General features: G+C 35.0%; 1 protein-coding gene across 1 annotated transcript; it reads right to left on the minus strand.

The window, feature by feature from the left end:
* Positions 1 to 359: 359 nt before the first annotated feature.
* On the minus strand, positions 360 to 22,194 carry si:ch211-218d20.15 (uncharacterized). Its single transcript, XM_028801303.2, has 8 exons — positions 21,974 to 22,194; positions 20,941 to 21,059; positions 20,795 to 20,855; positions 15,311 to 15,378; positions 14,715 to 14,817; positions 10,464 to 10,582; positions 4,801 to 4,946; positions 360 to 1,576 (listed from the first exon to the last, which is right to left on the minus strand). The coding sequence occupies exons 1-8, from the start codon at positions 22,035 to 22,037 to the stop codon at positions 1,471 to 1,473; spliced, it is 786 nt and encodes a 261-aa protein (XP_028657136.1). The 5' UTR covers positions 22,038 to 22,194; the 3' UTR covers positions 360 to 1,470.
* Between the last annotated feature and the right edge of the window lie 64 nt (positions 22,195 to 22,258).

Here is a 22,258-nt window from a genome sequence, read left to right on the forward strand (position 1 = left end):
ATAAAGGGTGGGAGTGAGATGTGGAGGTCCATTTTGGATCCCCAACACTTTTTACGCCATCTTGCTTGTACTCCTTTAACATCTGCAACATATAAATGCACATGGGAACTGTTCTAAATAGCATCTGTCCAACAAAGTTCTGGCTACATTATTGTCTTAACACAACTGGTCAGGGAAGCTATCAGCCCTGGAGAAGTTGACTGAATCAGAATAATTCATTCATCCATTAATTATTGGTTGGCTTTCCTGTCTTTCACTTTGTAAGAATATTAACTAGTGTATAAAATATACCGATAATTTCCTACATTTTCATATAAAACAGGCATTAAATAAGAATAAATACAGTGCATACAAATGTGTGACTTTCCTAAAATTACATTTATTGGCTTTGAACATTTCACCTCCTATTATGAGTTGTAATTCTCTTCAGATAAAGAACATTTACTGCTTATTCTTATAAGGAAACTTCAAAAAGCAAATACTGTATATAAACATAAGAAAAATGACACATGGAGACTACCACCTGTACATTACATAACATAACATTTTCAAACCTGCTTAATCCAGTGAAGGGTTGTGGGGACTGAAGCCTATTGAAACACAACTGGGCGCATGGTAGGCAACAGCCATTAAACCGGGCCTTAGCAGACATTACCTACAGCAGCTGTCAAAGAGGATTATCTTTCAAGGTTAGAGGTATCTAAGGTACAGTTAATAGCAACAATACATAGAAGTGCTTTATTTATTTAACTTAACTAATTCCATTTACATTTTCACTAGAAAATGACATATGTTAAAATAATTTCCAATTAATTTCACATTTCTTCCATTTTTGTGCTGCATTAATTTTAAAGTTTTTTTGTCTGACATATCAAAGACATTTCTCCCTCAAGGATTAATAAAGTACTATCTATCTAAAAACAATCAGAATTTACATTTATTGTAAATTTAGCTGCACTGTGAAATATTCTGCTACAAGATGTAAGTAATTTCAAAACTAGTACAAAACACAACAGATAAAGTTGGTAGATTGTGTTCACATATTGTTAAAAGCTACAGTCTTATAGTCTTTAAAATGGCTACTTCAAAAGCTCCTCCAAACTTTCTGATGACAACTGCTAAAATTTTGCATCAAGTCCACCCATTTCCAAAGCTTTTCAAATCTCCTTTAAGTTCCCATTACCTTTCAAAAGCTGCCTGCAGCTATTGATGTGGTTCATCTTCAGTTTTTTCTATCCTGGAGCATGTTCAGCGATCATGACTTTTAAATAAAATGTTACATGGAGGGCTGTAATCTTCATTGCCCTCTTTATAAATTATAATAATTGATAAATTGTTATCAATAATTAACTATATACAGTACAGTTTAAAGATAGTTTTTCAAAACCACTTGGTATAAATGTTGGACCATTTTCTGTAAGAAGAAAGAGTAACACAAACAGCTACTCTGCAAATTTTTTTTTGTCAAGTTCAAGACAGAGTTGCAGCAAAAGACATTGCTGGCTTGAGATCATCTGTCAGTTCATCTGGCAGTGCTGATACAGTTGATATGATGTTGTGGGTCAGCTGCAAGATCCTGTGAGAAAAAAGAAAAAGAAGCAGGAATCCTTGACTTTTTGTATTAGCTTAAAAGATTCAAGTTGTTATGAGACATGAGGTGTTTGAGGATTATTGCAAGATGAAATGGAAACCAGAAGATGATAAACGTGAGGCAAAAATCGTCATCAGGTCAAAGCTGGGACCACCGAAAGCAAAGGCAAATAAAAGCCAAATGCAAAATGAGAGTCAAGGACGAGGACAAAAAGGAGTTCAAAAATAACCAGAAAAAAAGGCTGGCGCTAAGGACTATTTGGTACAGAAGCTAACTATCACTAATAAAGATTTTAATTTTGAGATGTGAATCCACTAAGGAATAAAGTAAATAGAAAACGCGATCATATTTCGACCATCACCTCCCGTAACTTCAAAGATGCGCCAATCACAGTCACATTATGTGTCCTACTGTGTTACTTGAATAAAGGAAAGACAGAGAGAGGGAGGTTGGGAGCATGCGCTGATTATAGCGCGTTGCCACACCCACCACATGGCACCAAACCACCCGAAAATACAGAATGAAATTAAACTGTGTTAAAATAATTTGAAATAATTAATAAACCTCAAAACATAACAAAAAAGCACTAAATACACCAAAATATACATATAAAAGATGTTAACTGTCACACATTTTAACTGTATCATTCATCTTTGGCACTTAATGTTTATAGATACAAACCTTTGTACTGTTGTAACTGTATACTGCATTTGTCAATAGCATTGATACTCACAAGACTACTAATTAAAACACATCCGCAGAAACATTCCAGATTATAGTTAAGTATGATGGCCAAAATTCACCCTAAATGGCAATTTTACGTGTCATCATGGAGGATAAGGGTAGGGTAGTGGATCCTAAGAAAAACAGGATTGTCTTAAAGGAAAATTCTACCCAAAGTGATATTTTTTTAAATGTTACTTATCCCATGTGCTTTGTAGTGATGGCCTGGAAATGCACAACGAAGCTAACGAAGTTTATGCTTTAATGGAAGTGAGTGGTGACCAACACTGAACAACAGCAAACAATATCAAAATGTCATGGAAACAAATCTTTAAAATATTTTTAAAAATATACTTTTTGGGTGGAGTATTCCATTACTACTCTTTTTTAATTCAAAGCCCCCTAATATACCCCCAACACAAGCCCATATGCTGAACTACTGAACTCTCTGAATTTGCTTTGCTTCAATTTCGGCAAAAACGTGGAAATGCTGAGAAATTTCGATGAAATCACCAAAACACATTGAATTGAATCAGGAAGGAGAAACTGTAATAGTTTTAAGTGCATTATAATGGTGCAGAGATCATTTTAAGTGTCCATGATTCACCAACATTGTGACCTGAGGTATACAACAGCAGTGTTAACCACTGTTCTTCTATGCATCCCTGAGATGAAACTATTCTCCAAGTCCACAATACTGTGAGTACTTTTTCTTTCTCTGTGTCTCCTGAGCTCCTATCACTATGACTAAATATCACCCACTGAGTGTGATGCAAGGGATCGGTATTATACAGTAAACTCAGGGGGCCATCCCCGTCACTTCCAGATCTGCACTACATGGTAAGGAGCATAACATGCTTAATCCAGCAGTGAAGATGCAATATACAATGAATCTATGCAGAACATCAAAGTATTTTCATAATATTCTCATTATGGTCTTCTAATGTACCCCTCAAATGAAAACACTGTGTATATTTTAGTACAAATGAGGTAGTGACATCACCCATGCGTGTATACACCATAAACTATTCATGCATGAGCAAAGATGAATAGACAATGCCATTAAGTGTAAAGTGGAGGATGTGACACTGTGGGTAAGGACACTAATGTACAATTCCTGACTTGGGGTGTCAGCAGACGAGACCAAAGTGAGACTCAGACTGAAAAAGACTATTCAAAAACAGGATATTGTTTTATTCCAGCTGTGTGCAAACTATTTTACAAACAAATGTCTTGTAAAAATATTTACAAAGTCCAATGCAAAGACACTTCCAAAACAAAAGAAAATTGGTACAGGTGCTACTTATAATGTTTACAGTGGCTTCCAAAAAAAAATGAAGAAAAAACAAAAAAAAAACTCTTCCTCCTCCTTTGTCCAGCTACAAGACAGTTCACAAAGGACAGACTGAAAAATGAATCAAAAAAATGAAAAACTAAGCACCTACTACACGTACAAATGTCGATACGTAAGCAAATCAGTAGCACAGATCTACACTTAAGCCTGAGGACTTGGTCAAAAGATGACCCCTGGTGTTCAGACCATGGCTTTAATACCACAGACCTTTTTGTCCATCCAATCCTCATTTACATTCCAGGACGTGCACATTCATAAACACCTGCTCAGGTGCAGTCCACCCTATTTGAAAGTTCCCACACTCGCACATGCACATATCTGTCTGTCTTGGTGACATGAAGGCTCCTTGTTCAACCTCTAGTAATTGAGTGATGTTTTACTTTCTCCCACTTTCACTTCTATTCCCTTTTGTCGGCTACTCTGAAACTGTGCTCTCTATCCTTCTGACCTGTTCCCCTGAATTTAAACATAGCACTTTCACCTTCTATCCTGCAGCTTTTACAGGAGCGCGCCTCTGCACTCGGCCACCAGAAACCATGAGCACCCTCGAAAGACGGCTTCAGACGTGTGCCTTGGTAGGCCTCCAGGCAGCCCATTGAGCAACCTTGTGCTCAAATGTCAGTGAAACTTTGTACCACTGCCATGTTAATCTGGAAAGTGGCACTAAAACAGGTAAAGAAACTTTATTTCTTCAACATTTTTTTTTCCCCCAATGTCTGTGACAAGTCAAGCGGTTGTCTCTATATTAGCTTTATTTACAGCCACTTATCTTGGCTTATCACAGAGGACGCTTACAGTATACGTGCATGAATGTTCTGCACAATTTCTCCAAAACTGGGCAGGTAGTGCATATTGGGTCGTGACATCCCCATCCAACAGCTGTGTGATTTCACATTCTCCTCACAAAGCATCATGAGGGGCTGGGAAAAAAGTTTATCTAAGCTAGCTGCACGGCAAATGTTCAAGGAAAAATTCGGTGAACAAGGTCAGTGAACCCAGCAAATGTGCAGCAATAAAATGCTTTGGTTAATTTCAGCAATCAACACAATGCTTTACATTTACAGTATTGTTAATAACAATTTGTCGAATAAGATTTTGAATTTATACGAGCAGCAGGCCGTATTTCACTTACCAGCTTATGTAAGGTGCAGGAAGTTGTGGTTCTTGTTTAGATCCTTGATCTGTAGTTAGAGATATTTTCAGTGCTTTAAAATTTGCCTCAATGTCTTTTTTTAAAAGTAGAAATGTCTTCATACTTTTGAAAGACCCAAGTACTTGCTACAGAAAACATTAAAAGAGAAAAATATACTAATTAAAACATAACCAACAAAATGATTGCTTTCATCTGTACAACTTTTCCAACATGCTTGGACCACAAGATCATATCAGATTTGGAATTCCTTTTGAAGGGTGCATACCTGCCTCTTAAGCACATATGTTGCTTATATCAATTCCAGTTTCCATATAGCTGACACCCAAGCTATCAGGTTGACTGGTGACAATAAATGTCCTCGATATCAGAGTCCAGAAATGGATTGGAGTCCTTTACTTTTGTCCTTTGCTAGTTGTCCTCAAAACTGACACGGTAGGAGGCATATTTTGTTTTCTCCATCTATTTTATAATCTGCATAAGCAATTCAGGGACATCAGGAACTTGTGCTTATTCTGCTAGAACTGGGAGCAAGACCAGAATGAGGCACCAGCCTATCACAGGTTAAACTTGAACACACCCACAAATACTTATACTGTGCCAATTTAAAGTAATCATTTAACGTGACATGCAGGAGCATGGAATATGAGAAAAAAATAAATCTAGAATACACAATAGAAAGGCCATACAGACTTCACCAAGGCAATGTGTGGGGTGGTACAATATTTGAACTCATGATCAGAGAGGTAATAGTGCTACTACAAAGCATTGTTTGAGGTAGCTGAACCAAGAGATGGGTAATCCGTTGAAAAATGTGAAGTAAATTAATGATTTACTGTAGTTCTTAAAATGAAAAAAATGTAGTCTTTTAATCAGTGTGAGTTCTTTTCAGAATCACATTTAGGACTCAGAACCCTGATCTATACCTACAAAAAAACATTGCAATCACACATCACATAATATGTATCTGTACAATCAGAGCATAATTTTTGTGGAAATGCTGCTACAATACAGATTCTAGGGCTATTTGGGTGCTATTCACCCACAGAATTTGTGGGCCGAGAGTTGCCTTTGTATTCTTGCCATTAAATCTTATGTGTTTTAAAATGGATGTAGGAATCCGCCTCCTCCTTCTCACTGTTTTATTGACAGGATATCAAAGTGCAGGGAAAACATTTTTAAAAATCCTCATTAGGAAACCTAACAGTGGTGTCTGTATTGTTTGCAAAAAATGTTGCTTCCTGCCCTCAACAGACAAATCTCTGATGTATACTTAGAACTGTTTACAGCAGAGAACGACACTGCCGGAATGATAATCTGAGGTGAAGGTTTTCCCTCAGAAAAGAGTAACTTATTCTTCAGAGGTGAAGACACCAAGTGAAGGAGTTTAAATACACTTTGGCCTTGTTCACAAGTAAGGATAGACAGATTATGACAGTGACCAGTGGTGCAGTAGTGGCAGCTCTGCAGATGAGGCACTGCACAATGGTGGCAAGCAAAGTCTTTGGAGGAAGATCTTGACTTCTCTAGTTGTCATTCATGTGAGTATGGTGCACCTCTTATGGGGACTGATTTAAAAGGAGAAGTAGAGTTTGGAGATGTGACCGTCACTCACCTATTTTCCTTTGCTATACTCAACCAGAAAAAATCAGGCCCCAGAAGAGAACCAATAGCCTTGTCTTAGACTCCACCTCTGGTTATGATCTGTATTCATTATAAAGAGCTCTGCTATTAACAAATTATATCCTTATATTTTTTTTCCCCACTGAATCCTTTGGAAGAATAATTTTTCCATTCATCTTAAAGAAATAGCATAAAGGGTTAATAAATGAAAGGTGACTAAGAAATGACTAGGCAGTCAGCAGATGTTCTATAAACAACCAGAATGGACAGTTGTTCTATGCACAGAAATTTCAAGGGTGGTGGCTCAACTCAAAGGTATAAGAAGAACCAGAATATAATACAATAGACTTTTGTTTTATATAAGTCATTTGGGTGTAAACCAACAAACCAACAAGAGTAAAACGCATGCACTGATTCACACTGTATGTAAATACAATAGTTTGTAAAATGAACCTCTATTCTTTGTTTCTCTGATCATTCTGACCATGCTGTAACAGACTGCTTTGAAGAATGCTCCCTCCAAGGCGTTTTGCCGAGGAGTAATTAAAAGATACAATGAACAGCTTTTCTCCTGCCTGATTACTGATTTGTCCTGTTGAAAATAAGTTTCTTTCTTTAATTACGATGTTGATTTCTACCACAATTCATTTATAACATAAATAGATTTTGGACACACACAATTTAAGATTGTGTATGAATGACATCCTATCCTATGAACCTGTCACCTAATGGGCCTGGCCCCTGATCCTATCTACCTCAGTGATCTTGGAATCTTCCTTCACATGTTCTGAAACCATCCCACATGGCTTTTCTTTCATCCTATGTTGCTGACTCTCACTCTTCAGTTCTTTCCTACCATATCCCTCAGTCTCCTGAAGTATCGCTACTACTACATTTTTCCTACTCTCTCTTCCCTCAAGCAGAGGCTTATAATGTTGGGTTCATTGGCAGAAAAGTTGGTATAAACTTCACACTGGAAACACTCTGAACTGTGCTCTCCCCTCACTTGGAAGTCTTCTCTACATAATCTCTTACTTTTAGAACTTTCAGCTGCCCGGATCAACTGCTTTCCCAGGATCAACTGTTTGCCCAGCTCCACCATTCAGGACTAACACAGTTAGTCAAGGACTCAACAGAGATGGGTCTGTGAATCAGATTTGTTTCCCTTTTCTTTTCTTTTTCTCTTCCCGTTTCTATCTTTACTATCAGAGGCACCCATGGTGTCCTGTGCCTACAGTTCTTTTGTGACCCTTGGCTTCAGAAACAAACTATTTATTGCTTTTCAGGGCAGGTGAGTAGATGTGTTTGCCATTGGGGGGTGTTTTTCATTTTATTATTTCTGCTTATTATATTGTTAGAATCCATTGTTTTCTTTCTTGGCTTTGTGTACATTTGAATGTATATTACATTACCTTACCTTATTTTGGCCATACAAATTTGATACCAAAAAAATAGCCACTGTCATTTTTGGTTTAGACGTCGTTTTGTACTTATTTTTTGCTTCTTTATCTTGCGCCATCTTAGGCAGCAGTTGCCACAATGTTCCCATGCATCATTCTTTGAAGGTGAGTGATGCTGACATCATTACATCAACAGGATAAAATATCAGGACCATGCACTTCCTGGTCATCAAAGTTGGTGGATAAATGAGAAGAAATCTCTGTGTGCTTGGTGGTAGAGTTCAGGAATTATTTGTAGTATTCAGACTCCTTTTCTTGTTTTTTAACTAAAATTTCTGTTTTTGGCTTAGCATTTAGGATTCAAAAAACAGAACAGTTCCACTGATAAAAATTTATTTGGCTTGATTTTTGACATTTCTTTTCTTAGTCACCTCCATTAATGAAGGCTTGCCTTTCCTCACTGAAAGCACAACACCCTGACCCCACCTCTTCCTGTTCTGACCAGATAAAAGCCATTGGCCCTTCATGGTGGCACATGTCTATGAATGACCACTGGTGTTACACAAACTTCTTTGTTTTGACACCTTTGCCAATGACAAATTAAAGGGCTACCTTTGGTTCTCCACTCCTTTGAGCTTTGTTGTCTCATCTTCTTTTATACAGTCAGTCTTAGTCCTTCATTCACTCCTCTGCTCAAATGTACAGGCTTTGAGTTACAAGGCTTACTCTTTAAAATATTGGAAGAATCACAAAAAATGTAAAGATACCAGTTGCTGCTACAGATTTGGGCATTCAGTGAGGTAACCACACACAGGAGGAGTATCAGGTTCAGCTACCTAAGAAGAAACCAAAGACTTATTGGAGGCATCATCTCTCCTGGCTGGTCTGGGGGCATCAGGGAAATCCCCAAGAGGAGCTGGAGTCAGCCCCCGGGGGATAGCAAAGTCATGTCTGCCATGCTGACTCAGTTGCTACCACTACAACTCTCAAAAGTAAATACAGTAAAATTAGAACTTTCTTTTTTATTTTATGCAATCCCAACAGCATCATACACAAGAAAGCAATCAAACCTCAACAGAAAGTAGTTCACCGCAGGGCAAATTCATACTCATCAGGAGTGTGGCCCATTTCAGACTGCCAGCTCACTTGAGTTGCACATCATTGGATCATTGTTACAGTATATATGGTAATAAAAAAACTGCTATACATAGATAAAACCCAAAAAACATGGGAAAATTGTGGAAACTCCACACAGACTGCCCTGGTCTTGTGAGACAAAAGCATTAACCACTGGTCCATCATCTAACTAAATACTATCTAACTAAATTATTATAAATAAAACTGTAATATGACTAATTTTTAAAAGTTATGAGTTTTGTAAGTTAAGTACCCTACTCATAATTATAAATATAACATTGTTCTGTTAAGTTACATTTCCTTGTAAAGCTAAGATGTTGCAAGTATTATAATACTAACTAATAAATCTGAAATGCAAATAATTAGGATTTATCCAGGTAATGCATAAATGCATCAGTTAACATTGGTTTCTTCTAAACTTCTAAGGTAACCTCTCTGACAAATACAATTAAAATGATAACATTGCATGACTATTCTACATATTCATCTACATTATGACGGTAGTTCAGTTTTATAGCTTCATCTCAGACACATGCAATATCATTGTACATACTGTGAATCTTACGCTTAAAGTTTTATCATTTATTTTTCTTGAATTCTATAATATTATCCATGTCTTTAATTTTTCTGTTTTCCTTACATGGAAGGTTCTGGTTTGGTAAGGCATCTTTTCACCATGCTGTTGTGTCTTACAACATTCTACCTTACAGTATATAAAATTGAGAAATGCTGTGTGATGACTGCTTTCTATGTTTTTCTTTTTATTGTAACTTGTTGTATTATCAAGAGAACTTATATCAATGCGCATATGCACACATAATGGTTAACAGTATACATACACCACAAAAAAGTAGATCCATTAACACAATATACATAACACATGCTGTCTCTCACACTGAGATGTTAGCATATCTTATATAACAAAATATGTATCACAACCCCCACCTTCCATATATCACACTTATTTAGACTTTGAAAAGTAACACAGTGTCAAGATATGTTCTTAGAATTCCTGCCTTAGGTTAAAAGAGCCTGTTAACATCATACATTTTAAATTAGATTGAACAGGCAGTGATCACTTTGGATTAAACTTTAAGAAATTTGGATATGTGAAATATTATTCAGAATTTAATCTGAGCTCTTCCTCTAATGTCAAATAATGTTTATTGTCTAACTTTTTTTTTCAAAACCTGCTACACTGTATGCAAGAAATATTATGCAAATGCCTTTATTTACATACAGCATATACATTAATACATTTCATAAGATTTTAAAATATACACAATTTCATGCCTGTAGGGAACCATAAAAAATAGAACAATAAAATGTTAGATAAATAAAGTCTTCGAATTTTTGCTAATTTACTTTCCTTTTGATCTTTACTGTTTTCTGCTTATCTTCAATGCCTATGTCAGTAACAACACAAAGGAACTGTGTTCCAGAACACTCAAGAACCTCTATACAGAAATTGAAATATTCACTTACATACAGTACTGAAAGCTGATGGGCAATATATTTGTGGCTTCCCAGATGCTGAACGTCATCCTCTAACTGTTGACTTAATACAAGTAGCTGGTTCAGTTTTGTTATATAAGGGAAATAATCTGAAACAAAAAGGAGAAGAAAATGTACTATTTTTTTAAGAAATGTGTTTTTAATATCACCCTGCTATAACATCTACAATACATATCAAAATTGTCATAATTTTATACAACTACATAAAATGTTACTATACTAAGGGCTTTGGATTGTAATGCACCATTTCCCTCTGTTTAGCTAGAATATTGATGAAAATGTTTAGGTTCAGTGCCGAGTTGCTCAGCAAATTTTGTTGCTGCTTTCATGTTTTGCTATTATGATAATTTCATGCATAGGTTTGTGTTGAGCTACAATAAAATATAAGAAAAAAATAATTAAATTGTTAAAATGAGACTAAAAGTAAAAAGTCCATTATTCACCTACACAGAAGCAGAAGTCTGATGAAAGTTGTGTACCACACAAAGAACTAGAGAGAAAAATCCAATGTGCACTTCCAGTTTTGCATGTCATTTTACTTGAAAAAATGCATATATTTTCAGGTAGTTATATATAAAAGATACAGATAACTACAATTGAGTATCACAAAAGTATATACTGTATATTCATTTCATAAATCACTTGATTATTGTTGGCCATTAATCAATGAAAAAAATTGCACATGGCCAAATGTCATTGTTAGAAATTACAGAAATACCTGCCTCCAAAACAGCTATGGATACTATAAATATACATAAAGAATTAAAAAAAAAATTAACGTTAAAAAAACTCTTAAATATTTTGTGACAGATAACCTGTTTTTCTTTATTCCCCTGCCAGTGTTTAAGCAAAATGTCTTGGATGACTACATGCACAAGACTGCGTAGAAGACGCCTCCACCTTCTACACTGACACAATTTGACTGACCAAAAATATCCTTATAATACTCAAAGATAATAGTTTGTTTGCTTCCCTGTGCCATGTCATAGTTATTAGACAGCAGAAAACCACATTATGTTTCCTGGAGTTAAAAATTATATCTCTCAACTGAATAGCTGAAAAAAGAAAAACAGACCTTAGTAATTTGGTGGGAAAGATTTTATGATATCTACAGTGCAAATTTAGTTTATACACTTTTTCAGCATTTTGCTTTGTTGAGCATAAATGAATACCAAAGGAAGGTTATTTATGATTTACTTTTAACTGTGCATGTCATCTAGTGTTAACAGGCTGAAACTACTCTTTGACATCTGATATGCTGAAAGGTAACATTTCCTCTTGTGTTTATATGTAAAAGGTATAAGTAAGGGTAGAGACATCATGAGACAGGGTAGAAGCTGACTGGAGTGGTTAAACAGGTAAGTTCTTAGGCAAAATTTTCAGTTTACCAGTCGGCCTACATTCATTACCTTTGTAGTGACTGAAGGAATCAGATGAGTACAGGCAGCTGACATGATGTTTCTGGGCAGGGATGCTGGGCTTACTCTCTGTGACAAAGTGTAGAGATCAGCAATACAGAAGGAATCAGTGAAGACGGTCTGGATATGTCATTAGGATACATGCTGGTTACAACTCAATGGCCTAAAGGGAGAAGACCTAGAGCTAAACCAGGGCACACTGGAGGGATTATGTCTCTTGATTGTCTTGGAAGCATCTAGGAATTCCCAAGAAAGAGCTCCAAAATGTTGTTAGGGTTAGCCTGGTCTTTCCAGCTAAGCATGTTAGTAATATCAGAAAAGCTAAATAAAATGAATTGAAATAATGACACAACCTATTTAGCCTCGTATTTTTACAGCAACACATTCTTAAAGCTTCAGTGTAAAGCTTATATTATAAAGCATAATATGCAGGGCTGGGTACACTTATAAATATTCAGTTTTCCATGATATAAACCACGGAAAGAGTTGTGCTATTTTACTTGCAACCTGTGAATTTCAAATAAAAATGAAATAAAGGCTTCAAATGTTATATCCAAATCATCACTTAAATGTAATTTCTACCTATGAGTAAAAAAAGTTATTTAAGTCAAATATAATGAATCAAATATCTAGCAGAAGAAATCACTTGAGTCACACTGTGTTAGACTGCCTGGGGGTGGGGGGGTCATACAAATAATTAGATGTTGTGTATTATAATAACACTCTTAGGATTTATGAGCACAGTATGGTGGTGTATTAGTTAGTGTTGTTTCATGGGTTCAGGGAAATGGGTTTGAACCCCAGCCAAAACTCACACTGTATGACTTTTGCATGTATTTATATGACTTCTCCCTAGAAATTCTGGACTTCTACCACTCCCCAGAAACTAGCATGTTACGCTAATTGGACTCCCAAAACTGGCCTAGTATATGAAAGTGTGTGAGTGTGGTATCCTGCCCATGGTTGAACCCTGATATGTTCCCAAACATGACAAGGCAGGATTCAGCCATGACCCTGTAATAGAAATAAAGTGAGTTCAGAACTTGAATGGATGGATGATTTGTGAAAAGGATTACTTAACAGCACAGTTTTACTATCCCATTTAATAAAAGTCCAATGTTTATTATGGTGCATTTCCATTTATTGAATTTAACATGTATCAAAAGATAAGGTTAATTTTATATTAGGGAGCTTTGCCCCCTGCTTGCTTCGCTCGCCAACCCCCAGGCCAGTCCACGTTGCGGTTCAGCCTCTCGCGTATGGGGAAGCAGATGTACAATTTAAACAGATTGTTATTTTCATGGGAATTGTTACATATGCATAATAGAACTAACTATTTTACTTTACAGTGAGTAATTAACCATATTAAAAACTAGTAAAACATAATAATTTGAAAGTAATTTATGTTTCATGTTGTGTTAGAGTTATTCGTTGCGTTATATGATTTTGTTCTGTTTGAATTTGAAATTAACACGCAAACACTTTTTAAACTTACACTTTTACTGTAAAACTTCAGTAAAAAGAATCGCATTGAATTTTGATTCTGTGTTTGGACTTACATTGTGACAACGCAACGTATAACTGCCTATGAGTGAATTTCTTTCTTTCTCTCTAATAAATAAACCGACTTTTTCGAATGTTGTGATTTGTTAATTGTCTTTGCAAAAGCTATTCTAATGGGAAACTGTTAACATTTTAATGTGAATGGCATATCAAGATCTCTTTTGGTGTCTAATGTTATTCGCTGGAGATGTACTACATTACCTTTCTTGGATACATCCTTCTTTCAACAGTAATTCAGGCGGTTGAAGACCATACGGTGTAAGCTATTCTAATGGGAAACTGTTAACGTTTTAATACGAATGGCATATCAAGATCTCCTTTGGTGTCTAATGTTATCCGTGGGAGATGTACTACGTTACCTTTCTTGGATACATCCTTCTTTCAATAGTAATTTGTGCGATGGAAGACCGTACAGTGTTAACGGTTGTAGATATTCTACGGGATATTGTAAGTTGATGTTTGCATCTTCCGCACGATCACCACCAACTGTTTCAGCATAGTCTATTGATATGCATTTAACCAATTTGCCATGTAACTGGTTGACAATTTTCGCGTTAATTCGTTTGACTTCATTGTTTCTCTGTGCTAGAATTGTCTGTGTACTCATTTCTTCTGTTGATAACACTTCGGGATGAAATTCTTCTATAAGATTTGGACATAATAAATCTTCTTTTATTGGGAACTTAAAGTGAGGAAAACATAAAAATTTATAAGAGCTACGAGAGCAAGAACCGTATCTGTCAAAAGAATTCACACGAATGAGAGGTGAGAGGGCCGTGTGCGTGGTTGAATAAGGTTGAGAGGAGGGCGTGACTTGAAGAAATCTCATGGCCAAAGTCTCATCTCGCAGGACTTGAAATTATTTCTTTGAAAAAGTCTTGTCTCAGGATTTCCTTTTATAATAGAGAGATATGGTTCCCCCTGTTTTGCTTCTGAATTTCAGTTTCCAACTAGTCAAAGAAAACAGAACCGCCTAGTGACACCCCTGACCACTGCCACCACCAGAGTGAGATGAGATATTCTCCACTTGGCAGGTTTCATCTATTTGTTCATATAGAATTAAAATACTCAATCTAAAGTTATGTGAATCAAAGTACGAAAGTCAACAGTAATTAAGAAAAGGATAAGGAGAATGATCACTAATGGCATGGGCTGTTGTTTGAACATTTCCCAAATATTTCAATATGAAAACATTAAAAGTTATTAGTTTGCATATTAATGAAACAAAAACATTCCTTACCATCCATTGGAGGTCGTTCTAGCATATCAACTGGTCTCCCATGTATGATGAAAATTTCAACTCGTGGAAACATAGTAGAAAGTCCTACTGAATCCAAATAATCCTGAAATGTAATTGAGCAAACACAATCATCCTCTACAGTAAGCTTAATGCATAAGGCATACTTTAATACACCTGTTTTGCTTTAAATTTAAATGGAAGAGGTGAAATTATTTTTATAATTATAAAGAAAAGTCAGGTAGTATTTTCTTTGTTATTATAAAATTTGTCCAAGGTTATTAAAAGTCTATGAACATGTCCTTATCAGGACACAAAATTCATCCATCCATCCATCCATTTTCCAACCCGCTGAATCCGAACACAGGGTCACGGGGGTCTGCTGGAGCCAATCCCAGCCAACACTGGGCACAAGGCAGGAACCAATACAGAATTCATCTACTGTATTATATAGAAATTTAAAAGACTTTTGGGTACTTTAATGGTGATTAATACTTACATGTTGATTATAATTTACATTTTACTTAATTTATATTCTTTTAAATCTAAATTAGACAGGTATATACTGTGATTAGGCTTCAAAATATCCTTATACCCACCTCTATCTGAGGTATAGGCTCTGGTAGGTGCTCCAAACATTGGTTCATTCTGTTAATAATTTCTGCACCTGCATGGTTTTGAAATAAAGAAAAATGCATGTTTGAATGAATTCACCTAAAGTTAATCACTCTCTTTAAAAAACTAATGTTTATTTCTTACATTCATTCTTCATTTTTAATTTTACTATAGGGTCATGGGAAGCCACTGCATTTGACAGAAGCACTGGATTCAAGGCAGAAACAAACCCTTAAAATGTTCCTATGTGTGACACTAAACAAAAATTGAATACACTAATTCACTATGACTCATATTAGTAGTATTAATAAGAGATGAGAATGTGTGATAGACAGTTGTAGGATACGGAGACTTTTTTCAGAAATTACCAAAGTAGATAAAGGGGAGAAACATTAAGCAGGAGTATTAGAGCTGTAGCTGCCTGTAAACAAAAATATCAAAAATAAGGACTGGATAGTAGCCATTGGCAACCATGGGCATAACTCCTGTACAGCCCAACCACTAGAACCTCAGCAGAAACTTAATTAATAAAATCTCTTTAACTTTAAAGGCTTTGAATCAGTAGCAATAAAGAGAATCTTTGATTTTAATGTTACTTCAATAACACAATATGATTCATACCCCAATCAAACTAGACAAAACAAATCTGACAGCACAGCATTAAAAACAAGCAATCTAAATTTTAATCCTTGAGAAACCAAACTCTTCATGAATCCAACCCAACTCAAAAACACAAAACCTATTCTTGTTTAACAGCAAGATGCTAAAAACAATAATATTGTGTAAATATAACCTACTTCCAGATGTTTCATCACTACTTTACCTGTCATCACAAATAACTAATTAATGGTATAATTTAACTGTTAAAATTATTTTTAACGGTAATATGCATAAAGTCAACCTTTTTTATTAATACAAAGCCTTGATGTTATTACAGTGTGCAGTTCTTAAAGTGTATTACTGGGATGACTACTAACATTCTGGTTTAAGACAAATTAGGAATCCGGAGTTTAAATGCTTTGACACATGTACAGTTTAAACTTTAAGCTGTTGTCAAAATCAATAACAAGTTTAATTAGGGGTGCACTCCCTAAAAGTGATGGACACATTTTACTTCCAACTCTCATAGAAGTTTGTCTTGTTTTACTTTTTTTTGTATTATTCATCCATGCTATTAAAATATAGTTGTATCAGATTAGCGACACACTAATACTCCTGTGGTCTGTTCATAAAAGGTAACTGGTAGAGATTAATTGCTTTTATACTTTAGTTGAAGATATAAAATAATCAATTGAAATGTTACATATATAATGAACACAAATCTTTCAGGATATTATAAGAAGAAAAGAGCTAAAAAGAGCTAAAATCCAACAAAGTAATAATTTATTTCTTATTCTAACACTGAAAATTTAAATATGTTACACTCACTAAATCTCTTTTAAAAAATATGTGGTTGTAGCTTTTCATCATTATATTATTTCCGTTTGTTATAACATGTGCCTAAGAGGTCAGCTGTCAGTTAGCAATACCAGTGCTTGTCAGCAGAGATCCCTGTATTCATGTCAAAACCTTATCAAACCGATTCGCTGATTCTTTTTAATACAGTGTGTGCTGAGAAATGGTGTCCTAGCCTCTAAATCATGCAAATTAGTAATTTATAACTGCAGTACTCTGCACAAGACAGTCATTTTCATTAATTATTGTTCTAGAAGAATGCTTCAGGTGGTCATGGCATGTTAATGTTTTCAGATTATGCAAAAATGTTGCATGATGAATTCTTCAGTTTAAAATATTAAAACTCAATTGTGTTGTGGAACAGCATAGATTTTTCAATCAAATCTAGTTCTAAAAGTAAGCGTTACTGCATTATTTAGTGGAAAGAGGTATAAAAGATGCAGCCTTCATAGGTTCCCTTGTTTATAAATAATACAGTATGTAGGCCACCTGAATGCATTTTTTGCAGTCAGTCTAACTGAATTATGCTTTCTTTTCTTGTCAACATGGTCACTGGTAATAATACCTTGAAATAGATACTGTACAGGTATATTGATGTATTATTATTTTATCTATCAACAGTAAGTGTTTCTGTTCTTACATCATCTTTGGCCTTCTGCCTAAAGAATGTTTCTATTTAGGTTCTCCAAGTTAATTTTAAATTCATACTGAGTGTTGAGCAGCAAATATAACACCGAAGACTCTGGAATAAAAATTAAAAAATGTAACTTTTCCACCTACTCATAGTGTACATCATTTCTAGAGTCTCACATCCACTACTCATGTTTTAAATTTCCTTTACATGTCTTTGCACAAGATGTTTTACAAATTTACACAAGAATCATTAAAGACTTTGTCATTTTGCACTCTAAGCAGTATAGTTTGCTTGGGGCCCTGCAGCTTCCTGCCAAGTATCTCCTCATACAGCATGACTGCACTGGAACTTCTGTATTTCATCACAGCGAAACAGTTGATGGGACTCTATCTAAAACTCTGAGCTGCATTTTGAATCACTTACATATAGACTACAACTGTAGTTTCTACAGATAGGAGCTCTTCCAAGCTTAATCTTACTAAAACCTAATTCAGGTCTCCAATGGAGCAGAAACATCTCAGCAGACTTGCAATAATAAATGTTGGCATATTAGCCGAAAAATGTTACATGATTACATCATTAATAACTTTGCATCAAAAAAAAAAAAAAGCAGAAATTTGGGAAGACCATAAGGCACATCTATTTACACAAACACACAGAAAACAATAATGATCACATTGAGCTATTCAATTATTACATTTTGCAAATACTGTATTTATATTTACATATTTATTTTGATGTTTAAAGGGATTTTGTTGGTTGTCCAAATAGTTCAAAATTTTATTTTATTCATTAAGATGTTTGAAAGATTTTTATCTGTTTTATTTGCTAATATTTTATAGAGATTTTGTTGTTTTGTTGTTGTTTTGTTGTATTATTGTAAATGGTTATTTTTTATTCTTTATTCATATTTATGGTTACATTGTGCACATCTTAACATTTATTAAAGTTTTCTGTTTATGCTTGCATAACAAACTTTTTTCAAGGGTTGGGTAGAGTGGCCAAGTTTGAGCCCCCAGGTGTTTAAAAATGACCCTGCTTAAAACAGATGGAGACTTTATATGTTGGTATATCACTGTAGGGCTCTGTACAATGGCGTATGCTTACAGAGACATTAGAATATAGAATGTTCACTTGTGAGCTAATCAGGCTCAAAAGTAACTTACAAAGGGTTAGTAAAATTATCCAATAATTATTTCAATACCTTAAATAATTTAAAGTTTGAAAACAAAAATGAAAACAGATGAAGGAAGAAAAAAGAATAAATACAAATTAAAAAGGGAACTTCACTTCATGAGTGATTCCCTAATAGTAACTAAAATGAGATTCAGAAGTTCATAAAGCAATTGTTATTGTCAAGCATTGGCCAGCAAGAAGTATAAACAAAAGCCAAGAACAGACAAAAATCACAACAGCAATACATACTACCTGTAAATTCTACAATTCTACAATGTTGCCTTTCTTGAATGAACACAAAAAATGCATTTTATAACAAATTAAGATTGTAAACCTCATATGTCACCTCCTTTCTATCCTTTTTCTTAACTCACTTTTTCCATTACAATGTTATGGGAAGTAAGAGTCCATTTAGATAGATAGATAGATAGATAGATAGATAGATAGATAGATAGATAGATAGATAGATAGATAGATAGATAGATAGATAGATAGATAGATAGATAGATAGATAGATAGATAGATAGATAGATAGATAGATAGATAGATAGATAGATTTATGGGTCACTCCAATAATATCTCTGATCCCCACTATCAGATTTACATAAACAATTTACAAACGGTTACAGAAATGCTTTAAACTTTTCTAGCCAAAATGTCAGAAACAGCCTTAGGCCATTTTTGTTAAGTGGATGTATTTTTAAATTAATGATTTTTTTTTTCTTAATAAAAATACTGTGTGTTAATGAATCATTTTTTTCTGGATTCAAATGCTGACTAAATTGCACAGGAATCCACAAATAGACTCCTCGCCTGTCCATAATCAAATGCTTATGGACAAGTGTCTGAATTTCAGCAGACATTATCCAAGTAGAAAGGATGCTTAGTGTCTGTTGCCAGACATGTGCACAACAGAAGCCACAGAAATAATTAGACACTTGCTTTCTGTTTATCGTGAACAGTATCCATCCATCTATCCATCCACTTCCTAACCTGCTTTATCCTGACCAGGGTCACAAGGGAGCTGGGGCCTATCCCAGCAACTATAGGGCACAAGGCAGGAACAATCTCTGAACAGGGTACCAGTACATTGCAGGTTGAACACACACATATACACACTAATGTAATTTTCTAATCCTCTTAATTGAGAGCAGGGTGAGGTGGAGGGGTTGCAACCTATCCCAACTAGTACAGGGCACAATGCAGGAACAATCCCCTGGTCAGAGCACCACTCCATTGCAGGGTGAACACACTCACAATGTCCAATTTAGCATTTTCAATTCAATTAACATGCATGTCTTTAGACTGTGAGAGGAAACCAGAGCACCCAGAGGAAACACATACTGACATGAGGAAAACATGCAACTTCCTCACAAAGAGGACCTGGGATATGAACCCTGGTAAACTTACTATAAGTCAGAGGCTCTACCACTGTGCCACTGTAACTCGCTTCACTTAATAAATATCACTTTAAACTTCTGTAGTATGCAAAGTACTGCAGTAGCAGTATTACCACTATTCTACTGCATGAACAGTGTCTTCAGTGTCATGCCTGTCAGTAGAAAACCCAATTGCATTTCAAAACATTACATGAATATAATGAGCATCTTGCAGAGGTTAAACACTTAAAATGGAACAATATATACAAACATGTACAAAATACATTTAATGAAAGACATTCAATTTAGAACACCATTTTCAGTTTGGAACCCTTTACTGTTCAAATGAAAATTGATAAAATTAGTAAAATTCACTTTTACAAAGAAGTCTTTTTGTCTAGGATTCAAACTTTGCATTGTATTTATTCCCTCCTTCATTGAAAGTTATATGCAAGCACAGAAAAGGTCATTCTTTTTATAATGAATACTCTGAATTCGTTTAACAGCAAAACAAAAAATATATAGTACAATAAAGACTAATAAATTACTTTTAAAGGGAAACACATCACACAGCAGTCACAACTACAAGGAATGTTCACACTGTGACACAGTCTATTCAGCCCACGCATATAGTAAATAAATTATTTTATGAAGTGACTCATTTTCATTTTTAAATGTAATAAAAAAACAAAAAAAAAAAAACAAAATGTGCATAACAAGAGCAGTTTGACAAAACTTCCGAGCATCATTACACTGGTAGCAGATCTTAGTGTGAGCATAGAATAAGACATATTCAAGAGTTAACAAAAATTCAAAACCCCCACCTTGCTTGTGGAAAGAGTCCGATTCAATTGGGCTAATATCATGCTGAAGCTGCTCTTGAAACTGTGAAGGCATAAAAAATGGCACTTGTGAGAGAAGGAAATGAAAAATGGGCAAAGAAATATGGCACAAGTGTTATTAGCCTTACCTGGTGTACTTGAGCTCGAATAAGCAGATCTAGCTGACAACAAAGTGAAAAGACCTCCAAGGCTACTTGCTCACTGCTTAGATGCACAGGCTGAAGAGGCTTCTTGAGATTTATTTCAACTGATTAGGCATTACACATAAACAAATAAAAAAAATGCGAATCTATAATTATCACAATCAGAATTAGAACAAGAAACAATTTAATATAATAATAATAATTCATTACATTTATATAGCGCTTTTCTCAGTACTCACGTATATAATAATATTTAGTTTTGTTATGTTTGACTTGATTGTGTGGAATTAATGACTTACTATATTAATTTAAATTGGTAGTTTTTAAGCTGCTTATAACAGAACACAACATGACATAACAAAATTAAACATACATAATAAACAGTTTCAGAATAGTGGAGACCCTAACAGAATGCAGTAATATTTCTATTCACTCTGCTAGCTGGGAATGGTCCGTCAGAAATGGTAATATTACAGTTATTGGCTTATTTAAAACAGAATTTTTTTAAAAATGACAATTTTTTTATATAAAAAGGGAGTGACAAATTAATATTCAGGAATTAGCAGCAATAATTGGAAAATTAGATTAAGGCTACTTGTAATGATACAGTTCTTTATTCTGCTATTGTGGAGAATGTCCGTTTTTGTTTTCACATTTTCCACCACACACGAGCAGCCCTGAGGTTATGACAGCCCTGACTTGTAAATCAGAGATAACAGACTGAGAATTTGCTACCATCTACTGGTGAAAGAACAAAAGGTGTTGATTCTTTATGCTTGGAGTAAAATAAGATCTGCCAAATCATGCTGTTGATACCAGATCTGTTGCATGTACAAAATATAATCAATTTTTCCTCGGATGAATATCGTAGTCACACTAAATAATTATATACAGTCCAGATTTTTTTCCCTCTTTTCTGTCATTTCTTTCTCTTTTTCCCAAAGCTATAATTTATATGATGCTGTTTTAAGCATGCATAATAAACGATGGCATGTGGAGTCGTAAAAGCACATCTTACCTTTAAAATTAGCATGATAATGACAAGGCTGACAGAGAGGCTCTGTTCTACTCACAGCAGCCATCCTCAAAGCCCTCTGACACTTTATGAATGCACTCCGGAGTGGAATGGATGCAACACAGCGCAATAGCCTCTCAGTACAAGACTGCTTCCTTCAGAAAATGTCATTACATTATTTAATCATGTTGAAATAATATGTTTTAATATATTTTGTACTGAACTAAGCGTGAGCGTTTCGTTCATAACAAATACCGTATATGGCTTGATTTGTTTTTCATAAAGGTA

This window comes from Erpetoichthys calabaricus, chromosome 4 (assembly GCF_900747795.2).
Source record: "Erpetoichthys calabaricus chromosome 4, fErpCal1.3, whole genome shotgun sequence".
Classification (NCBI taxonomy): domain Eukaryota; kingdom Metazoa; phylum Chordata; class Cladistia; order Polypteriformes; family Polypteridae; genus Erpetoichthys; species Erpetoichthys calabaricus.